The sequence below is a fragment of the Colias philodice genome, chromosome 16 (genome assembly GCF_061535455.1).
Source record: "Colias philodice isolate Cphi_HAF_F1 chromosome 16, ilColPhil1 Martin Lab GWU primary, whole genome shotgun sequence".
NCBI classification, from domain to species: Eukaryota; Metazoa; Arthropoda; class Insecta; order Lepidoptera; family Pieridae; genus Colias; species Colias philodice.
Window position 1 is genome coordinate 1965570 of NC_143101.1, and position 22201 is coordinate 1987770.

Consider the following 22201-nt stretch of genomic DNA (forward strand, 5'->3'; position numbering starts at 1 on the left):
ATGAACATACGAGAAATCAAATCATATGAAGAGGAAGCTATAGATACCGTTGTATCTGTTATCAACAGGGCCAAGGAATCTCTTGGAGTGCGGCAGACTTTGAAGCAATTAGCAAGTAAGTTAGAATAGCAGAATACCTGACAGTTATTTTGGAAAAACCGTGATAGTGTCTTTCTATTGAACAAGCAAGTATGAAAATCTATATATAAAAAATCTTCAAATTGAAGTATACTTGCGAATACGAATAGCTGTTATAGTCCAAAATATTTTAAATCAGGGAGAGACGGTGAAATCAGAGTTAATTTCTGTTACAAATCTAGCATAAGAGAAATCTAAGGCTCTGCGGAATTATTTTTCTTTACCTGATGTTATTATATTATTACATACTAGCACAGACTAATAATAATATACTACGTATACAAATACTAGGTTTCCGCCCGCGGCTTCGCCCGCGCAGTCAAAGAAAAACCCGCATAGTTCCCGTTCCCGTGGGATTTCCGGGATTGCGTCATTTTCCCGGGATAAAAAGTAGCCTATGTCCTTTCTCGGGTATCAAAATATCTCCATACCAAATTTCATGAAAATTGGTTCAGTAGTTTAGGCGTGATTGAGTAACAGACAGACAGATAGAGTTACTTTCGCATTTATAATATTAGTATAGATTATAAAGTTCATGTACCAACTGATATTCGGGTCCTTGCAATTCAATCTATTTACAATTTCTTATCTATACCAATCTATACGATATCTAGAATACATTATTATTATCACAATTTCAGAAACTCGGGATCTCCTTTCACCACCAGCAAAAGTAGCGTTAACAAATTTAAAGTGTCCCCTCGTCATCAACGGAGAGGAGCTGATAAGGAATGCCATTGATAAGGACTGGAAGCTCACTGACACCTTGCTGTATAATCTGGTGTACCAGGGAATGTCGAGGGATGAATGTTCGCAGTATTATTATTTTGAGGTATGGTATAATCGCGATGATATTAAGCTATTGCATAGCTTCTATCGCGGGCCTTGAGCGCGGGGACTGAATCCAGAAATTTAGTAACGAAAAACCTCACGCTCCCCATGCCGACGGGCACGGAGGTGTGGCTTGAAGGCATAGCATGCAATAGCTTTACCGCGGCAGTCCCAGAGTGCCACATTGTTTTTATTTTGGATGTGGTAGTTCGTTTGTATGGTTTCACGGTTGATGAATCTTGATGAATTTTAGCATATAGAAAAAGATTTCTATTTGAAATTTAATATTACTTCAAAAATGCAAGCATACAAGATTAACAAGCAGATTTTTATAATTTTATCAAAGAAAGGAATGTCTTAGATAAAATTATTAAGAAATTCTTGTAGTTGGGTTAGACCTAATAATTTACAAACAATTTCCAAATGTTTCATTCACAGGAAGGAAATACAATGTATGAGGATTTTGTGATTTTTCATACATAATTTTATGTAATTTTTGTTGCAAAGAATTTTAACTACAACCTTTTACGAGATCAAAATTAAACAACAATTCATATAATTTTGGGAGTCTAATATTTAAAATCATATCTTGAAATTGACAGGCAATATTCAGTCAGCCTACAGTGCAATATCCGATCCCGCAAGCCACAGCCTCCGTGTTTTTCAGGATTGAAGACAAACTAATTGAACCACCTGAGAATAAAGGTGTACCAAAGGTAAGAGAGCAATATCTATTTATTTATCTATACTAATATTATAAAGCTGAAGAGTTTGTTTGTTTGAATGCGCTAATATCAGGACCAATTTGGTCTAGTCCAATTTGAAAAATTCCTTCGGTATTAGATAGCCCATTTATCAAGGAAGGCTATAGGATATATATCATCACGCGGAGACACACACAAGACCAACAGGAGCGGAGTGATGCGGATGAAACCGCGGGGCACAACTAGTATGCTATATTATTTATCCTACAGTTTATTATTACATTAGTTAGCTCACAAGAAGAGAATTCTCAAATTGTATGTGAACCATTCAAGCTTCAGCTCATGAGTAGATACTATCTAATAATTCTTATGGTACCTAATTAAATTCTTCTGATACTCTATTATGCATATTTTTACATCACCTGCCCCTGCCCATATATAAAAACTTTACTTACCTAAAGCATCCATAACAATTTGTGATTAGAAATTAAAGAATTAAATTTCTAAATACAAATTGTGAATTTGTGTTTGTTTACCCGAAGATTAAGAAAGTACCATTCACCATCACATCAAGTGATGACGATGATGATGATGATGATGAACTTCCAGATGGTGTTCAGAATAGAGGGTCATCACCGCAGTCACGACGTGCGTTACGTTCGACTCTGTGTGGACTGGATCCTCGGTGTTATCAAGATGAAGTCCAAACTTTTTGAGAGGATTGAGAATATTGTGCTGTTTTAGTTTTGATGTTGGATGATTTGGTATCAAATTATTTGCTGGATCTAATGTTTTGATATTAAATGGGCAAATATAATACAACTAAAGATAGTTTTATTTATATACGTTGTGGTGTAGGTTTACTGGATGTAATGTTGATTTATTAAATGGTAAAAATAAAAAAATATACACCTACATACCGTTTTATTTATAACCTGTTTTGTAAAGCTGAACCAGAGTAAGAAGAAGCTGTTGGTAAAGAGGAATCAAAATAATCAGATAGATTTTAAGTAGAAATACTAAAAGATGATGTAATTTAAACAAAATTTCAATTATTTATGACTAAGAAGGAATGTTTGGTGATACATTGGGAGATTAATTAAAAGATAGACATGGACCCCATTGTATGTATGTCTCAAGGTTTAGAGGACCTCACACACGTTCATTATTTAAGATCGATTAAAGATAAATTCTCAGAAACATTTAAATTAGTCTAAATCCTTGAAAATGGCTCATGAATATTTATGACTTCTGTTTAATTTACGTGTCTGGTGATCGTTTTAACCCGTAATAATTTACTTTTGAAGTTTATGTCCCGGCAGCGGAGCCTCCATCCATTGCAGTAAGTTACGACCTTGTTAATAAATGATCATAGAATATCCTTTAGCACAGACTAATAATAATATACTACCCTTTAGCTTGGAATTCTATTTGTTACTTATGGAGTAATCTTTTTTCGGAAATTACCAAAATTCCGAAATAATTTTACTTCCAAAGTTTGGGTTTTATATTCTACTAATCCAAGGTATATCGAAAAAAAATTCAGCCCTTCAATATATAGGTACTACCTAGTTCACTCTAAAAGTTTTGCGTTACTGGCCACCCATAAATGTTTGAATTTCGAATGTTATTTTTTTTAACATATGAAGTCTCATTAGTAGAAGAAAAAAAAATTTTGGCGGGAAGCGCTTGTCAATTGTTTTTTATCCCAAGTTGAAGTTCATTGTCCGTAGCAAAAATGGAACATACACGAAAAGATTTTAAGGCGATGATTTTTTATGATTTTAAAAGTTCGCTTTCTCCACAAGATTGCACTGCTCGCCTTCAAAATGCTTTTGGGAGGGAAGCACCACATTTGAGCACTGTAAGGCGTTGGTATGCTGAATTTCATCGCGGCCGTGTTTCTCTCTATGATGAAATTCGTGAAGGTCGACCAACAACTGCGATCACGGAGGAAAATTTGGCTACCGTCAGACAACTAATTGAAGAAAATCGCCGTATCACTTATGAGGAGATTCGAGGACATTTGGGGATTGGTATGAGCCAAATTCGGAAAATTTTACAAGAACATTTAAAAGTTAGGAAGCTTTGTTGTCGGTGGATCCCTCACGAACTCACTCCAGAACAAAAACGGCATCGAGTAGATTGGTGTAAGGAAATGCTATTTAAGTACAATCACGGACGTTCTAATGCTGTGTATGACATCGTGACAGGAGGCACATGCATCGTACACATGCATTTGAGGTATGGAAGGCATATCCGAATGGCACACGAGGATTTGAAGCACTTTACAGTGGCAAACATGCAGACAGTGAAATTGAAAAGTTTGTGAATACAATGCATGATAGGTAAGGACGGTCACGATATTTTAAGGATACTCTTATCCAGAACTTATATTTTTTTATAATTATTATAAGTACCTGTTTATTTTTCACATTGTACCCCGCTGTGACAGTAAATGAGGGTCGCAAACAAATTTTTAACAAAAATGGACAGGCAAATCGAAAATTTGCCTCCCACAGAAGCTGCCCTTAAACAACACACCTTAAGGGCAGTTTTACAGGCTGTATATATTTAGGGACCTAAAAAATCAAAATATTCCTTGCCCATCTGAAATAAAAAGAAAAGAGAAGCTTTGAATTGATAAGATGTCGGTGCGTGAAATTTTGCAATTCCAGATTGAAGTGTTTTATACGCCAGCTCAAATGTACCGAATTATGTAATTGTGGAGGTGGTTGTCATTATTATTAATACAAAAACGTTCTATTATTATATATCTTTATTTTTAACAATGTTACCTGACTTCATTTATAATTTAAAGATGATTAAAAATCACACTAATATTATAAAGACGAAAGTGTGTGTGTATCAGTTAACCAGGTCCTACCAGACCAGATAATATGGTATAGGACAAATAAGTACGAAACACTCGATGGGCGGGACTCGCACTTGACTGGTTTTTGTTTTATGTTATTGCTTATTTTTCGGGTCTATTAGCCGTCCCCTACGCTGCGCTGACGAACGTTCCTGTACTTTCTATAATTTATTTCACATTGAAAATGGTAAGATATATGTTACATGTTAATGTTTTTATAATCTGCATGAAATGGCCTTTCAGACAGTATTTTTTTATAAACCAAGTTTCATACAAAAATATAAAAATATACTGGTTTGTTTGGATTTTGCCACTGCCAAAAGTTTATTCTTTTAAAGATTGTGACATATTTTGCTACGGAACCCTAAAAAACTGGTATGGGGAATGAATCGGGCATCATCTAGTTACCTGATAACGACACCAAAATCGACTCAAAGGGCCAAATGAATCCACTAGAATTTTTTTTCCGAGAGCCGGGCGCTCTGTTCTATAACCCCCCCCTCCCTCCCTTCTGCCGGGGAGTAGACACTGGCTACCAGGCGATTTGGGCTTAGGTGGACGAGTACAACATTCGTACCAAATGGCATTGCTTTGCTCAAAAATGTATACCTTTTCCCATAAGAAAACGGACTACTATAATGTTATAAAGCTGAAGAGTTTGTTTATCTGTTTGTTTGAACGCGCTAATCTCCGATTTGAAAAATTCTTTCGGTGTTAGATAGCCCATTCATTGAGGAAGGCTATATATTATCACGCTAAGACCAACAGGAGCGGAGCAATGCGGGTGAAACCGCGGGGAACAGTTAGTATTTTATATCATCGGTATCATCTCTAATCCTTGTACAAACATCCTACATGTTCTAGAAAATCCCTGTACAGCCATTTACTAGAGCTGAAAACATGGGTTGAGTAATATATTAGATATTCATTCCAATAAATATGACGGTTTTGCCAAACATACGACAAGCACGATCTCGTTTCTACCCAGATTAGCATTTCAAATACGTTCAGTGAAAGTGGATCTATTGAATAACGTAAGGACGTTGGCTTTACTATTATTATTGGTTATATTGATAGTATCACGCAACTGGTACTGTAGCTAAATATATTCAAATATATCAGATAGCATTGAACTTTATTGAGCTGCGGAACTTGATTTGAAACCTGCTAAAATATTGTTAAGTTAAAAAAAAAAATAATTTATTTATTTAGAAGCTTTATTGCACACAAACAGAAAATACAAATTTTACTTAATAGGAGGACATATTTAGTCAAAAGGCGGCTTTATTGCTACAAGCAACACAATACAATTACAATTGCAATTACAATAATTTATAATCAATAAAATTTTCATTTTTCACAAGCAAACGATTGAGCGAATGATTGTTTCTGATGATGATGACGCTTTTCTCAAAAAAAAATTCAATTAGCATTTTCATCACACAATAATACTAGAGATATTATGTAATATGCAGGATGCCTATGCGATCATAGGCATCCTGCATATTATTGTTCGGCATATGATTGTAATTTTTTCTTTAGTGATAACAATCAAAACTGCAGACTGTCTCCTTTATTTGAAATTGGTTAAAAGTTTTTAAAAATCCTTTCATTCATAAGTTATCTATCATCCAGTCCGTCCAACGAAGTCATATTTTCTTCCGGTAAAACTTTTAATCTGGTAAGTGGTATTATACCACAAAATAACGTTGTTACAAGGTCCAAGTTCATCTTTACACTGTTAAAATATATTTTTAGCACATTGAGGTCGCGATACCCGCATACCCGATAAATTGAACAAGACTCGTTGTTTTTGAGTCCTGTGACAAGCCCGTATGTTCAAATTATGAGAAGTGACGAAATTTAAGACGTAATTAATTTCCATTTTTTGAAAGGGAGTCTTTAGACTTTTTTTTAGAAGCCAAATGCCAGCACAAAAGAGGACTCGCGGGACGCAACTAGTCTTACGATGAATTAAAATAAACTGAAAGGTATATTGCAACATCAATTTTACATAATCATATATATATAAAGCTACACTACCACTCACTCACTGACATCGCTTTTCTCGGAAACTATGCGGAAAGTGGGGGGGATAACGACGTGATCGTGTAGAGGTGCTCTGATCGACCAGAGGAAAAATATAGCGATCTCGATCACCTTCGAATACCGAGTGGACCCCTGGTGGTGCGCAAAAACGGTGATACCTGGAGGGGGGGTGTCTGAACAAAAAATGCTCGGAACTGGTGGCGATTACCAGGGGAGGTGGAAAAATGGGGATTTTCGCGAAAACAAGATGGCCGCCGTACTTTGCCAAAATCGCCGTTTATGAATCCTTACGTCTCAAATTTGGCACACGTGCTCTGTTCGAGCCGGCGAATCGATCGGTGCCCCGTTCGAGTGGCTCCGAGCCCCAGTTTCCGACTTTCATACATTGAAAAATCCAACGGCCCGCGGAAACGGTGCGAGTTGGGTGGGGGGTCCCGGAACTAAAAATGATCACCACCCTGGGATGCTACCAGGGAGCCATAGTGGGTCGCTCGATTTTGGAATTTTTCCATTTTTGGCGCAAACATAAAAACGTAAATTTAGACGAGGTGGCGCAACGGAGAAACACATCAATGATGCATTCATACTCGCCCAGCTCCCAGGATATCCAGAAAAATCCGAAATTTTGAACTTTCTCACAGCCCGCGGAGACGGTCAACGGCCCGCGCAAACGGTAGCAGCTACATCTGGGGTGCTCAAACTAAACTTGGAGTAGACCTCGAGCAATTACCACAGATAGTGAAAAAAATTCAAAATGGCGGAAAAAATGGCCGCCGCCATACAATTTCTAAAACGGCCATTTCTGGGCCGATCGCGCTGAAACTTGGCACAGGGGCTTTAATCGAGCCGCACATTAAGGTGTGATACTCATAATCGAGTTTCCACCGCTGGTTTCCGAGTTTCATACAACGCAAAATTCGACGGCTCTCCGAAACGGCGCCAGATAGCCGGGGGGTGTAGAACTAAAAAATGATCAGGAAGATGGGGCGCTACCAGGGCAATGGAGAAATTTCAAATTGGACGCAATTTTTTTTTCAAAAATGGCCAATTTTTCAAAGCAAGATGGTGGCGCCGGTTACTTTACGATCGGTCTGAAAATTGACTTCTGTGCTCTAATCGGCCAGATTTACAAAACTGCATACTCAGAATTTCTCTCCGACTCTCGGTTTCCATTTTCCATACATCACGAAATTCAACGGCTCTCTGAACCGGTGGCAGGTAGGTCGGGGTCGCCGAAGTAAAAAATGCTTCAAAACTTGGTCCGCTTCCAGGCATATAAAATTTTTTGCTAAAAAGCGAAATTTTTTTTTTTCGAAAATTTTGTATGGAAATTTCCATAGTAGGAAGGGTTATTGAATAGCAACGGCAAAAGACGGCGCCGCGGGCTGCTTGCTGCCCGCGCACCGCGCAACCTCGAAGGTCGACAGCCTCCCGGAGTAGAAAATATTTATTAACTTTTGAACTACCGCACGAGCCAAGCGAGCGAAGCGAGCGAATCACGGCAGCGGCTGGCGTAAATATTCAAATAGGTAGCGAGGAGCGAAGCGACGAGCGAGTTAGGTTAACTTTTGAACTACCGCACTAGCCAAGCGAGCGAAGCGAGCAAGTCACGTCAGCGGCCTGCGTAAATATTCAAAGAAGTAGCGAGGAGCGAAGCGACGAGCCAGTTAGGTTAACTTTTGAACTACCGCACTAGCCAAGCGAGCGAAGCGAGTAAGTCACGTCAGCGGCCGGCGTAAATATTCAAAGAAGTAGCGAGGAGCGAAGCGACGAGCCAGTTAGGTTAACTTTTGAACTACCGCACTAGCCAAGCGAGCGAAGCGAGCAAGTCACGTCAGCGGCCGGCGTAAATACTTAAAGAAGTAGCGAGGAGCGAAGCGACGAGCGAGTTAGGTTACTTTTGAACTAACGCACTAGCCAAGCGAGCGAAGCAAGCAAGTCACGTCAGCGGCCGGCGTAAATATTCAAATAGGTAGCGAGGAGCGAAGCGACGAGCGTGTTAAGTACACTCTTTAACAGTTTATTATGAAAAGTCACTGCCCGCTATCGATTAGACACCTCAAAATGATGAAATTCGGGGATCACGTTTCAAGAATTTAACCAATATTTGAATAAGTAATTTATAAACAGTTTCGACTGACTGTAGAATCGCTGTTAGCAGATGTAAAAAATGGACAGGAAATTCAAATGCATTTTCAAATGACTGAAGATTTCTGCCCTGGGATGAGCCGCGAGCTGCTTGCAGCTCGCGCACCACGCAACCTCGAAGGTAGACAGCCTCCCGAAGTGGAAAATACTTGAATGGAGAATTTATAAGCATTACCGACTGACTGTAGAATCGCTGTTAGCAGATGTAACAAATGGACAGGAAATTCGAATGCATTTTCAAATGACTGCCCTATTGCTTCAACCCAGAGGCAAAAGAGGCTCGCGGGCTGCTTGCAGCCCGCGCACCACGCACCCTCGAAGGTCGACAGCATTTCAAAATAGAAAATATTTGAATTGGGAATTTATAAGCACTTCCGATTGACTGTGGAATCGCTGTTGGCAATTAATAACAAATTGACGGGGGATTTTGATGCATTTTCAAATGACTGCCCTATTACTTCAACCCAGGGGCAAAAGGGGCTCGCGGGCTGCTTGCAGCCCGCGCACAACGCACCAGCTAGTCTTATATATAAAAATGAATCGCAAAATGTGTTGGTAAGCGCATAACTCGAGAACGGCTGAACCGATTTCGATAATTCTTTTTTTATTATATTCCTTGAAGTACGAGGATGGTTTTTATGTAGAGAAAACGTAAATATGTACCACGGGCGAAGCCGGGGCGGACCGCTAGTCTTCTTATATATAAAAACTAGCTTTCCGCCCGCGGCTTCGCCCGCGTTTTCAAAGAAAAACCCGTTCCCGTAGGATTTCCGGGATAAAACCTATCCTATGTCCTTTCTCGGGTATCAAAATATCTCTATACCAAATTTCATGCAAATTGGTTCAGTAGTTAAGGCGTGATTGAGTAACAGACAGACAGACAGACAGAGTTACTTTCGCATTTATAATATTAGTATGGATGAATCGCAAAATGTGTTGGTAAGCGCATAACTCGAGAACGGCTGAACCGATTTCGATAATTCTTTTTTTATTATATTCCTTGAAGTACGAGGATGGTTTTTATGTAGAGAAAACGTAAATAGGTATGTACCACGGGCGAAGCCGGGGCGGACCGCTAGTAGATTATAATATCATCAACTAGCTTTCCGCCCGCGGCTTCGCCCGCTTTGTCTAAAACATAATAAATTATATACTAAAACCTTCCTCTTGAATCACTCTATCTATTAAAAAAACCGCATCAAAATCCGTCGCGTAGTTTTAAAGATTTAAGCATAAATAGGGACATAGGGACAGAGAAAGCGAAACTTTGTTTTATACTATGTAGTGATTGATGAGTAAATATTATGACTAAAAGTAAAGTTACATGTTTGCAATTTTCTTTACAGTTCATTCTTACGAAGCAGTTTTTATCTTGTGTAATTACTTTATTTGTAATAGTAAACAATTGCGTTTAATGTGTATTCGTCTTAAGATAATATTATCAAATAGCACATTTATTAGTTAACATCTAAGTTGTTACAAAATATATACTCCATAACAAAATATCTATGCCTCACTCAAATGTTCATAAATATGTACGTTCAAGTTGGTATGAACAGATGTTGATGTGATTATCATCTTTCGCGTGGGCGTTGATCCAAGGGGTCCTAGTTTCAAACTTCGGTTAAAATTAACCAAACGTCCCCGCCTTGTAAAAAAAGGAAATCTACAGCCGTCAAAAATATTAATCGCTTGTTGAAGATCGTTATTTTACCTCATACCAGGTACCAGGTAAAAACTCTCTTCGCCAAACATCATCCTATGAGATTTTTTGCGTGCAAATATTCTCACAAACCTTCACGTTTATAATATTTTTATTAAAGAAGCATTCCATTATAATATTATAATATTAAGGTTGAGGACTTGATATATCTCACATGTTTTATATAATATTATGTAGAGCCGTAGATATAATTTGATCACTGCAGGATGTACGTTTGTTACATGATGAAAGAAGCATGACAGTAATATAGGTTCATCAGAATAACAACTATTAACACATTAGGTATGAAAACTATGAATTATTCACGGGTAACTGCGCGGCACTATTTGTCATTTATAATTTAGAGCTCTACAATTTTCGGTTGCATTTTGTTTAATGTAAAAGTAAATGTAAGTCGACTCGTATAAGTGCTTATATCTATTGCAATAAGGTTCACTTTACTGCATGTATAAATTATGCACTTGACCTCGGAAAGGACATTAAAGTCCATTTCTTCTCAATGTTTACCTTTTTATCTCACGCTAGGTGCATTCACTTTACAAGACAATAATTATTTATTATCGATGTCTTAATTAATTATAATATTTATAAATAATTTGAAATTATTCCAAAGGATACCTCAGTACATATTTAAATTCATAATTTTTTTATAAAAATATAGGGATTAAATTACACTTATCGCAGGTACGTACCTAGAACCCTTCACTACATAATAATAATGTAATGTATTCTCTAGCCAATGCCTTATTTTTAGATTTGCGTGTAAACAAAACCTTATCATACATAGAGAAACAATTACAGGCTTAGACGCATATCTCAAAGCTCTACCTGTGATTCATCTCTTGAAACCTGTCATTCGAGCGCGGATTGTTTGCGCGGGCGCACGTGCACACTAATTTTTTAGTGTTTAGTGTAAAGTGTAAGTGTATGTGTAAAGTGTAAGGTTAGTGTGAAGTGATGGTGCGTAAAGTGACGTGTTTCAGCATGCGGCGGGCGAAAGTGGTGCCAGCGCCATCTAGCGATGGTGTCTACACTATAGACCTGTCATCCACATCGACTCTGGATGTGGTAAGAGCACGTGTGATGGGCCCTCTAAACAATGGAGAGGGTTGGCCCAACAAATGATCGTCAATGTTTGAATACGGCGATTATGAATAAACATTACAATGACGGCCGATCACAGACATTTAAGCTCTACACTATCGTGATTGCCTCTAGGTACTCGTCCAACGCTGCCCATTGTGAAGAGGGCCCGTAAATGTCAAATATTATATCACTAGCTGCAGCAGTTATGCCCCTTTTTCGAGTTTTCTCTTCAAGAACCTTCCTTGAGTCTTAACATAAACGTTAAAAAATTCCGTTCAATTAGCAATTCATTTTTATTATATAGATTGTTTTTAATGCAAATGTTTTGTTTTGAAAATATGGCATTTATGGCTAATGTAGTCACGTGCAGGTGATGTATTTAAAAACGTTGTAAAACATACAGTACTATAAGTATAATGTAATAAATTATCAATATGAATAATATTATTATTACAATTTTATGTTATAGAATTAGGTTGTTTCTAGAATATTGTATAATATCGTAGTTTGTGAGGCAACCTTGTTGAATGACATTGAGTACCGTGGTATTTTTATTGGGGTCTAATAAACTCTTAGTTCTGAGAAACGGAATGTTTCAGAAAGTTCCGAGTTCGATACAGAGAAAGGTTTAATTGCCCAACATTTAAATGGGATTCAATTGCAAGTTATAATCTTATATGGTAGGTAGATATCATAAATTATTATGAGCGTAATGTAGTAATGTGTGAGCAAGTAGTACCTACTCAAAATCTAGTTAATTTTATGCATTGAAGGTTTAACATTAAATGAAAGCAACAATTTTATTCTCTTATATTATGTAATACGTATATATATAATATCACCTTCTCAAAAGTTTGTTGAGATAATTTTAATCTCTATTTACATACAATAAGGATTAAAATTATAATAAATATACTAAAACCTTCCTCCTGAATGTTAATCTGTAACGAGAGTCATATAATTTGAAATATTTATCTATGTACCTACACATTACAATGTGGTACACTTTAAAGTATGTATGTAGACTGTAGATATAACTACTATTGTCTATTCATAATAATACTAGAATTCCGCCCGCATTTGTCTAACACCTAATAAATGCTATACTAAAACCTTCCTCCTGAATCACTCTATCTATTAAAAAAACCGCATCAAAATCCGTTGCGTAGTTTTAAAGATTTAAGCATACAAAGGGACATAGGGACAGAGAAAGGGACTTTGTTTTATACTATGTAGTGATTACTAGGATAACTAGCAGTACCTAGACTTGTAGTACGTCAGTTTTATTATGTATTCTCTACTAGTTATTTACAAATCAATGAATGGAGAACACCTTGTAACAATGACGTATCATAACATTGTGATTATACAGTCCATATGCCAATAGGCTACAATGTTTGTGTATTTTCAGCAAAGGCGTAGATTTTCTGTACTGTTTTATAAACACATGTTGAGGAAGTGAACAAAGGTGTTATGGCTTATGGCAAACATTAACGGGATTTTTTAATTTAGGTATTTATTGGTGAAATTTCAGTTTTTAAGAGAAATTTTAACCGGATGGATGTATGTGTTTGTATGTATGTTTGTTACTCTTTCACGCAAATACTACTGAACCAATTACAATGAAATTTAGCACACATATAGAAGGTAAGTTGGATTAAACATAAGATCCCGGAAATCCCACGGGAATGGGAACTATGCGGGTTTTTCTTTAAAAACGCGGGCGAAGCCGCGGGCGGAAAGGTAGAGCTAAAAATATAAGCTTTTTCTTGTAAATGAACCGAGATTATTCATTGATATAAAATCAATAAGGTTAGACAAGGTTATGGTTAACCTGCAATTATTTATTACATTGCCAAGTGACATTCTATTGTCAGTAATTGATATTTGATTCCTTAGGTTGATTCAATAGAAATATTTAATACTAGATTTCCGCCCGCGGCTTCGCCCGAGTTTTCAAAGGAAAACCCGCATACATACATTCTGTTTCATTTTACCTAAGTATGCTACATTTTCTTTTATTGTATGCTGCACTGAATAATATAAATAATACGTGCAATAGAAGTCTATTATTAAAACTACCTAGATACTTATTGTTTTTAGTTTACCATTTTTGTCTGTTTGTCTAATTCCATAGAAGCAGCTGAACCGATTTCACAAAATATATTTTGGTTATACATATTTATTAATATTTCTATGGTATATATTTAAAAACGTATGTATTGTGAATGCATTCGAGTGACGGAGTCACTGATATAAAATACCTATTAGTAGGTACTTAACATTAAATTATTTTAAAAACAAGTTTTTTAAACTAGTCAGATATTAATGCATGACTTGAAAATGATAATATTCCATTGAATCCATTGTTAGCTGTTAATAGCAGGATTTCCCGTTATAGTCATAATACAACTCATTATACGTATAGTAATATAATAGAAGTACTAAATAAAGTACCTCAGTAAAATGTTACGATGAATAAAATTATCCTAGACATAATATTTTTTATATATGCGAAAAAATTCCATAGAGCCAATTGTCTAAAGCCGGCTACTCACGTACCTGTTGCAGGGGTAATATTGGCGGTCGGAGCAGTTTCAGCTGTTATCTGAATTAATCCTGATTGCCTATAAACATTACAAATAAGAGTGCAATTCTAATATGGCCCCTGCTGCAGGTGAGTACGCGGCTTAACCACCCGCGTCAACAAAATTTCAATAATTTAGATACCCTTTAAGTTCCAGTACAAACATACTATATTTCTTCTCACACAAAATAATCTATTGAATATTGGTGTACTTGATGATTAAAATGTCAATGAAATAAAGAAAAGAGTTGGCTTTTACGTGCAATTTGACCTTTACTGGAACCGCCGCGCTGGCTATCCAAGAATGCTGTTTTCAAGCATTTATCACCATAGATAATCATCGTAATAAGTCTTCATAGAATTATGATGAAATAAAATGATAAATTATATAAATAACTATTACTACAATTATGTACTAATCGATGCACGACAAGTGACCTCAGGAATACAGATATGTGAAGGTTACCTTAGTAATTATACAAATGGTTTGATACTGAATGTGTTTTTAATTTTAATATACATATTATAATTTCAAATATGCATATTAGACAAATTTTTATTCTTTAATTGTTATTAATCTGTAACTATAATATTCTGTTTACGTATTTAATAATATCTACTTGTATGAACTCATAAGGGGAAGGCACTGTTTTTCTGAGAAACAGGTAATAACCTAGTTCAGAAGGCAGAGCAAAATTGTGAACTGAATATGTATAATTTGCTAATAAATATATATATACATATATTTTTTTTTAATCTCAGCATAAGATTAACTATAAGTGTGTGCATAATACCACTGCAGTTTATTTTTCCTTCACTGTTCTCAATGGTAATGAATCAAAACAACAAACAATATGCGAATACATAATAACCATAAATTTAATTTACAAAGCTGTTAAAAATATATTTTAAAATTATAATCAACAAATTTTAAATAGTAGGATAGTAAACTAAACTCGCTGTTTGGAATTAATTCCATCATTTTTTACAACGTCTCATCTGTATATGAAACACAGGTGATAGAAATATACCTACAAAAAATATGAAACATGGAATTTAGAACCTCCCTTTTTAAAAAGACGACGACAGGTTTCATCGCGAATCGCGATACATGCAGGGTACTCGGAACAAAAGAGAACGACCCACTGTATAACAAGATAAAAAGTAAAACAACTAAAACCCAACTACGACAAAAAACGACGCTGAAAAAGTATAAAACAAAAGTTAAATTGATGAACTAATAAAGAAGCTATGAACGAAAAGATGTGAATTATATGCAATCAGCCCATGAATACAGGTAAAGTCACAAGCAAATACTAGTAATATATATATATTCAAAATGTGCAAGTAAAAAGCTTTCAAATGATACCAAACACGGCATATTTATCTTAACTTTATTTTTTTACTCTGTATGTTTTGTCCGCTAGAGGGCGCCACATTAGATTTTGTGAAACCCCATATAGCCTATAACCAGCGGACAATTAAGACGCTTCTAATGATATGTCATTTGTCGAATTCTGATAAGTAGTTTAGAAGTTACGAGGGAACAGATGAACATACATACATACATACATACATATATACATACATACATACATACATACATACATACATAGCCTGTCAAAATCATAACCCTCCTTTTGCTTTGCCGTAGTCGGGTAAAAAGGTAAAGCAACCATACCTCACATATTTAAATGCTAAAAAAGGCAAAATGAACAAAACCTGTCGACCAGCTGAATGAATCGTCACAGAAATATGAAGAATGTGCATCTACGTGTCATTATTGATTCATAAAATATCACGTTTTTTTTCTCTTTTTCTCTGCTAATATGTTGTAGAGCACAATCGATTTTGAACCTTATAAACAAAGTCTTTTAATTCAAATTTGTTTTATTACTAAAAGTATCGTCTTCTTTTATTAAGTGCATGAAACAGGTAGTTTGTTTCGAAGCCACATTTTTTGCACAATCCCTTTTTTGTGGATGCTCATAAATTTGACATTGACCAATGATCATTTGAGAATTGATTATTCTTTATTGTTCTTTTTTCTATACTTGTAAAGATATAATATGGTTATCACCATAGGTGATGTAGGTAGGTAGTCTAAGGCAAGATTCATAACTATACATATATTGATAGATTTTTAGATAAAAATCTGGAGATGTAATTTCTTGCTTCTTTCTTGTATGCTTTATGATCTGAGTGCTTATGAAATACCTACCTGTCGAAATTAAAGAAAAATGTGTGATTAACGATTTAACCAATGCCTTAACTTTTCATATTACTTAGCTTAATAAAAAGCTATTGTAATAATTAATAGAAGTGCCATACAAATGTAGAGCAAAATAATAATACTTACTTAATAAAATGTATATAATAATCACACATTATTAAAAAATGTGCACATAACCCTTCCTACATGATTTATAATATGTATATTGTTACGAATGAAGCCATATCGTTAAACAATAAAGTTATCAAGCTCATTAAATAAACTATATAAATTATATTTCAATTAAATCCATTAATGCCAAGTGATTTTTATAATTAATGTCATAATAAATTCTATATTATTAATAGTGGTCCGCCCCGGCTTCGCCCGTGGTACCTACATGTTTAAACTATCCTATCTCTCAAGTTGGATCGAACTGCACATGGTGTGCGAATTTTATTATAATCGGTTAAGAGCCCCTTGTACTGAAAGTTTAGGCATTTTAGGCACTGAGATGGCTCGCGCCCGCGTTGCGCAGGAGCCGGCGCGGCATGAACTCCGGTGACCTATGAAGGCGGGCGATTATGCCACAGTATAAATAAATCAGTAGTTCGATTTTATTTGCTATCGTAGGAATGTTGTTGATAAATAAATTTACTACTTATCCTATACCATTAAACGAGCAATATTTGCATATTTATATATTTGTTTGTATATATACAGTGTGGAAATTTTCGATGTGCCCTGAATGGAAAGTACTTGAAATACTAGGGATAGCAAATTTTTCTGAAAGGAAACATTCCTTTTTCAAATTTTATTTTATTATTCAAATCGATAGAAACAATATAAAGATAATTTATTGTTAATTTCTCGTAAAAATTTTTTGGTCTATTTTATACATACATTTAAAGTTTAAAATGAAACTCTCGTTCTGGATACATTAATTTATTTTCTTCTGAAAATATTGGTAATAATAATTAAAAGTAAAACAAATAAAAAAGGCAAAATAATAATTGAATATAAGTATGTAATAAGTAAGTTAGTGTATTCAACCAACTTAAAAAAGTGTGACTATTTTACAACAATTTGAATAATAATCAATTAATGATTTGTATTATTGTATACAATATCGAAGCTTTTTAAGAAATGTATAAAATACTTTTTTATGAATTATTAATTATTATCATACATCATAATATTATGTTACCGCCTACCGGCAATATATTAAACCCTTCTTAGTAAATGTATGTTATTCCGAGAAACGGTCGATTTGTCATACTCATTGAATACAGATCAACCAACATCATAATAGTCTTTCTACTAGTACTTCAAAACTTTGCCGCTATTCCTATTCAATAACCCATAAAAAAGAGGATCTCAGGCAAGGTAATTTTTAAAACATAATTTTAAATCACTACATAGTATAAAACAAAGTCGCTTTCACTGTCCCTATGTCCCTTTGTACGCATAAATCTTTGAAACTACGCAACGGATTTTGATGCGGTTTAAATAGTTCTTTCGATTCCCGGTCGAAGAAAATGAATTTTTGAAAATCTTTGAATGCAGTTCTATTTCTTTTTAAAAATAAAGGATATTTGCTATCTCCAGTATTTCTAGTAGTTTCACCCAGGGCCCATCGAAAATTTCCACACTGTATTTACAAACAAATATGTTAATATGCAAATATTGTTCGTTTAATAGTATAGAATAAGAAGTTAATTTATATTTACAACAATAATCCTAGGATAACTAACAAAATCAAACTACTGATTTATTTATACCGTGACATGCTCGCCGTTTTACTCGCCGCTCGGTTCTAATACGCGAGCGGCGACTGCAACGTGGTCGGGAGCAAAACTAGCACAGGTCCTCCTTCGATGACGTCCGGCTGGACTCTGGCGGCACTGACGTGGTGCGCGCGAGTCGCATTTTACGTATTATATTTTATATAGAAAAAAATAAGGGCTAAATTAAAAATCTATCCAAAAATTTCCCTGTAAAACCTGATTAGTAAATGAAATGTCAAATTTTCATAAACATAGCGTTCCCCTAATTCTCATAAAACTGATTATGCTTTTAAAATCGATGTTACTTCTGATTTTTTTTTGATCGAGTCAAATGTTTAATATTGTGTTTTTATCCAAAAAAGTCACTAGATCAAACGTTTATCTGTGCTATATATTTTTTTAGGATTTTAAATATGATGATTTCTATCCAAAAACCATGATTTAGAAACATACATTTCGGAGCAGGGCCCCTTAAGTGGTCCATTGAGGACAAACATTGTGACACGAGATTTATATATTATACTAGCTTCGGCCCACGACTTTGTACGTGCATCCCCGTTTTTCCCCGTTCCCGCAAGAATTTCGGGAAATCCTTTCTTAGCGGATGCTTACGTCCTAACATCTACCTGCATGCCAAATTTCAGCCCGATACGTCCAGTGGTTTGGGCTGTGCGTTGATAGATCACTATATCAGTCACCTTTGAGTTTTATATATATAGATTAAGATTAAGATTCTAATAAAACCTATACTTTTCTATAACTTCTGGGTATAAGGTAGGTAATTACTAGATTTCTAACATAGCCTTCCAGTCTAATGCCACCCGCTCAATTCCACTACCGCACCTCCCGCCAGAAAAATAAGTTCCACCCTCACCACCTCGATTGCTGGCGGAGTTCCACAGTGCGTTTTACGCGAAACTTTCTCCCGCGAACTGTGAAGCTCTGGAACGACCTACCAACGGCGGTATTCCCGAGTTCTTACAACATGGAGACTTTCAAAAAGAGTGCCTTTAAGTACCTGAAAGCCCGGCAGTAATGTAAATAAATTCCCGTGATATCCCTCTCTTTCCTTTTTGAGGACAGCAACACATCCTCTCCCCAGTGGAGTGGATGCTTATGGGCGGCGCGTTTCGCTTAACACCAGGCGACGCGTCTGCTCGTTTGCTATCCCATTGCATAAAAAAAAAAAAAAAAAAACATAGCCTTGTATGTACGTGTGTGGTAGAGAGTTAATTTACTTTGCCGACAGGAAATTGTTTTAATACTGTTCAATCACTTTTTAAATAAAAATTGATTTATTTATTTAATTTATACTGTAAAAGTTCATTGAATCGTCTCTTACTCATGAATTTAATGTCACTTTCTGAATTTCATTGTTTTCTATGTAAATACTAAATAGATGCTTCAGTTTCAGAAAATTATTTTACTTAACAATTCAGCAAAATTTATGTTGCTATAAAAATATTAAATACCCACATAAATTTGAACACTTATGCAATTAAATTTATCGCTATTAGTAATTAGTAATTACCTCTGGCTCTACAGTAGAGTAATGTATTTTTAAAACGATACTAAATTAAATGATATAGCCAATTAAAAACTTCAGTTTATCAAGTGAAAATATTGTTATCTGTAAATCTGTGATTCACTTTCTACTTATAGTCCTTTCCACCTAAGATGATTTCTGTGACACATCGATTTTTGACACGTGTAGAGATGTCTTTACTGAAATCATATCAATTGTTTCCGATAATCGATAATATTTTATATGGAAATGAAATCGATTTGAATAAAGTACCAAAATTAGTTTTTTCGGCATTTCGCCAACAATTAACTAAGGAAACTTAGCAAACAACAGCAACAAAAAGTCAACAATAACAATTATTAGTAACAATAACAGAATACCACGTAAAGTATCAATATAAAAATACAACTTGTATACAAGGCTCGCACTCGTACTGTGACGATTTACTCGATTGACAAACGATCACAAGATGGGCGCCGATTATATATTTTCCAACTCTATGATTTTTCAACGATCCATTTCATGTACACGAATTGCGTATTTTGTGTTATTTTATTTTATTTTTCATTATATTAAACTAAACAATACTGTTTTGTATTTATAAGCTTAAGATGTTTCATTTTTATATTTTTGGTAATAATGCCGCCATAAAATAAAAATATTATGCACTAAAATTATTTTGGCGTTTTAAACATAAAATACGTAATTCGGAACACGATGAAGTGTCACAGGAATCATCCTAGGTGAAAAGGACTATAGCAACGGTTTACATTGTCAGAGTCTAGACTATAGGTTATACTTGCGCAGTGACTCATAATGTACAAATATTTGCCTTGTGCAACTGACTACGTTAAATAAATACTACTTGGAACTACTACTTTTTCTTTATTTTTTTCTTGTTTTTTATTGTATGTTGTTATTATTATTTTTTATTAAAAATGTATATTCCGGATGAAAATTGCTGATTAGTGTTATGAGGACCTCTAAAATTTAAATCCTAAGCACAATGTTTTATAGAACAGTAAAAATATTAGCCTTCTACCATTTAAACAGAACCGCAAGCAAACTTATTTTATAAAAAGGAAGGATTTGACTTTTTATTGTTTGTTACGATGTTACTCAAAAACTACTCGACAGATTTTAGTCTATAACCACAGAATACTTAAGGGGCCATGCTACGAAATGTATGTTTCTAAATCATGGTTTTTGGATAGAAATCATCATATTTAAAATCCTAAAAAAATATATAGCACAGATAAACGTTTGATCTAGTGACTTTTTTGGATAAAAACACAATATTAAACATTTGACTCGATCAAAAAAAAATCAGAAGTAACATCGATTTTAAAAGCATAATCAGTTTTATGAGAATTAGGGGAACGCTATGTTTATGAAAATTTGACATTTCATTTACTAATCAGGTTTTACAGGGAAATTTTTGGATAGATTTTTAATTTAGCCCTTATTTTTTTCTATATAAAATATAATACGTAAAATGCGACTCGCGCGCACCACGTCAGTGCAGCCAGAGTCCAGCCGGACGTTATCGAGGGAGGACCTGTGCTAGTTTTGCTCCCGACCACGTTGCAGTCGCCGCTCGCGTATTAGAACCGAGCGGCGAGTAAAACGGCGAGCATGTCACGGTATAAATAAATCAGTAGTTTGATTTTGTTAGTTATCCTAGGATTATTGTTGTAAATATAAATTAACTTCTTATTCTATACTATTAAACGAACAATATTTGCATATTAATATATTTGTTTGTAAATACAGTGTGGAAATTTTCGATGGGCCCTGGGTGAAAGTACTAGAAATACTGGAGATAGCAAATTTCCTTTATTTTTAAAAAGAAATAGAACTGCATTCAAAGATTTTCAAAAATTCATTTTCTTCGACCGGGAATCGAAAGAACTATTAAAACCGCATCAAAATCCGTTGCGTAGTTTCAAAGATTTAAGCGTACAAAGGGACATAGGGACAGTGAAAGCGACTTTGTTTTATACTATGTAGTGATTTAAAATTATGTTTTAAAAATTACCTTGCCTGAGATCCTCTTTTTTAGAGAAATTAACAATAAATTATCTTTTATATTGTTTCTATCGATTTGAATAATAAAATAAAATTTGAAAAAGGAATGTTTCCTTTCAGAAAAATTTGCTATCCCTAGTATTTCAAGTACTTTCCTTTCAGGGCACATCGAAAATTTCCACACTGTATATATACAAACAAATATATAAATATGCAAATATTGCTCGTTTAATGGTATAGGATAAGTAGTAAATTTATTTATCAACAACATTCCTACGATAGCAAATAAAATCGAACTACTGATTTATTTATACTGTGGCATAATCGCCCGCCTTCATAGGTCACCGGAGTTCATGCCGCGCCGGCTCCTGCGCAACGCGGGCGCGAGCCATCTCAGTGCCTAAAATGCCTAAACTTTCAGTATAAAGGGCTCTTAATAGTAGCTAGCGCTACTATAACCATTAAGAAAATTTCGTTATTCCCGATTGACATAACTATAAGTTGATAA

The 22201-nt window shown here is 35.0% G+C and overlaps 2 protein-coding genes across 2 annotated transcripts in view; both read left to right on the forward strand.

The window, feature by feature from the left end:
* LOC149481449 (uncharacterized) lies at nt 1-2417 on the forward strand. Its single transcript, XM_089704757.1, has 4 exons — nt 1-115; nt 780-970; nt 1572-1685; nt 2283-2417. The coding sequence occupies exons 1-4, from the start codon at nt 1-3 to the stop codon at nt 2415-2417; spliced, it is 555 nt and encodes a 184-aa protein (XP_089560883.1).
* An 8917-nt stretch (nt 2418-11334) lies between these two features.
* LOC149481450 (phospholipid phosphatase 2-like) overlaps nt 11335-22201 on the forward strand; it is a 78619-nt gene continuing 67752 nt past the window's right edge. The window contains exon 1 of the mRNA XM_089705028.1: nt 11335-11536. Within this exon, the coding sequence (XP_089561154.1) occupies nt 11426-11536 (111 nt within the window). The 5' untranslated portion in view covers nt 11335-11425. The remainder of the gene's footprint in view (nt 11537-22201) is intronic.

What these genes read in the sequence shown, in the direction of transcription:
- LOC149481449 (XM_089704757.1), top strand. Translation starts at nt 1, where the DNA reads ATGAACATACGAGAAATCAAATCATATGAAGAGGAAGCTATAGATACC. An exon ending in CGCAGTATTATTATTTTGAG is followed by an intron (nt 971 to 1,571) that starts GTATGGTATAAT and finishes TGAAATTGACAG; the next exon opens with GCAATATTCAGTCAGCCTAC. An exon ending in AGAATAAAGGTGTACCAAAG is followed by an intron (nt 1,686 to 2,282) that starts GTAAGAGAGCAA and finishes ATGAACTTCCAG; the next exon opens with ATGGTGTTCAGAATAGAGGG.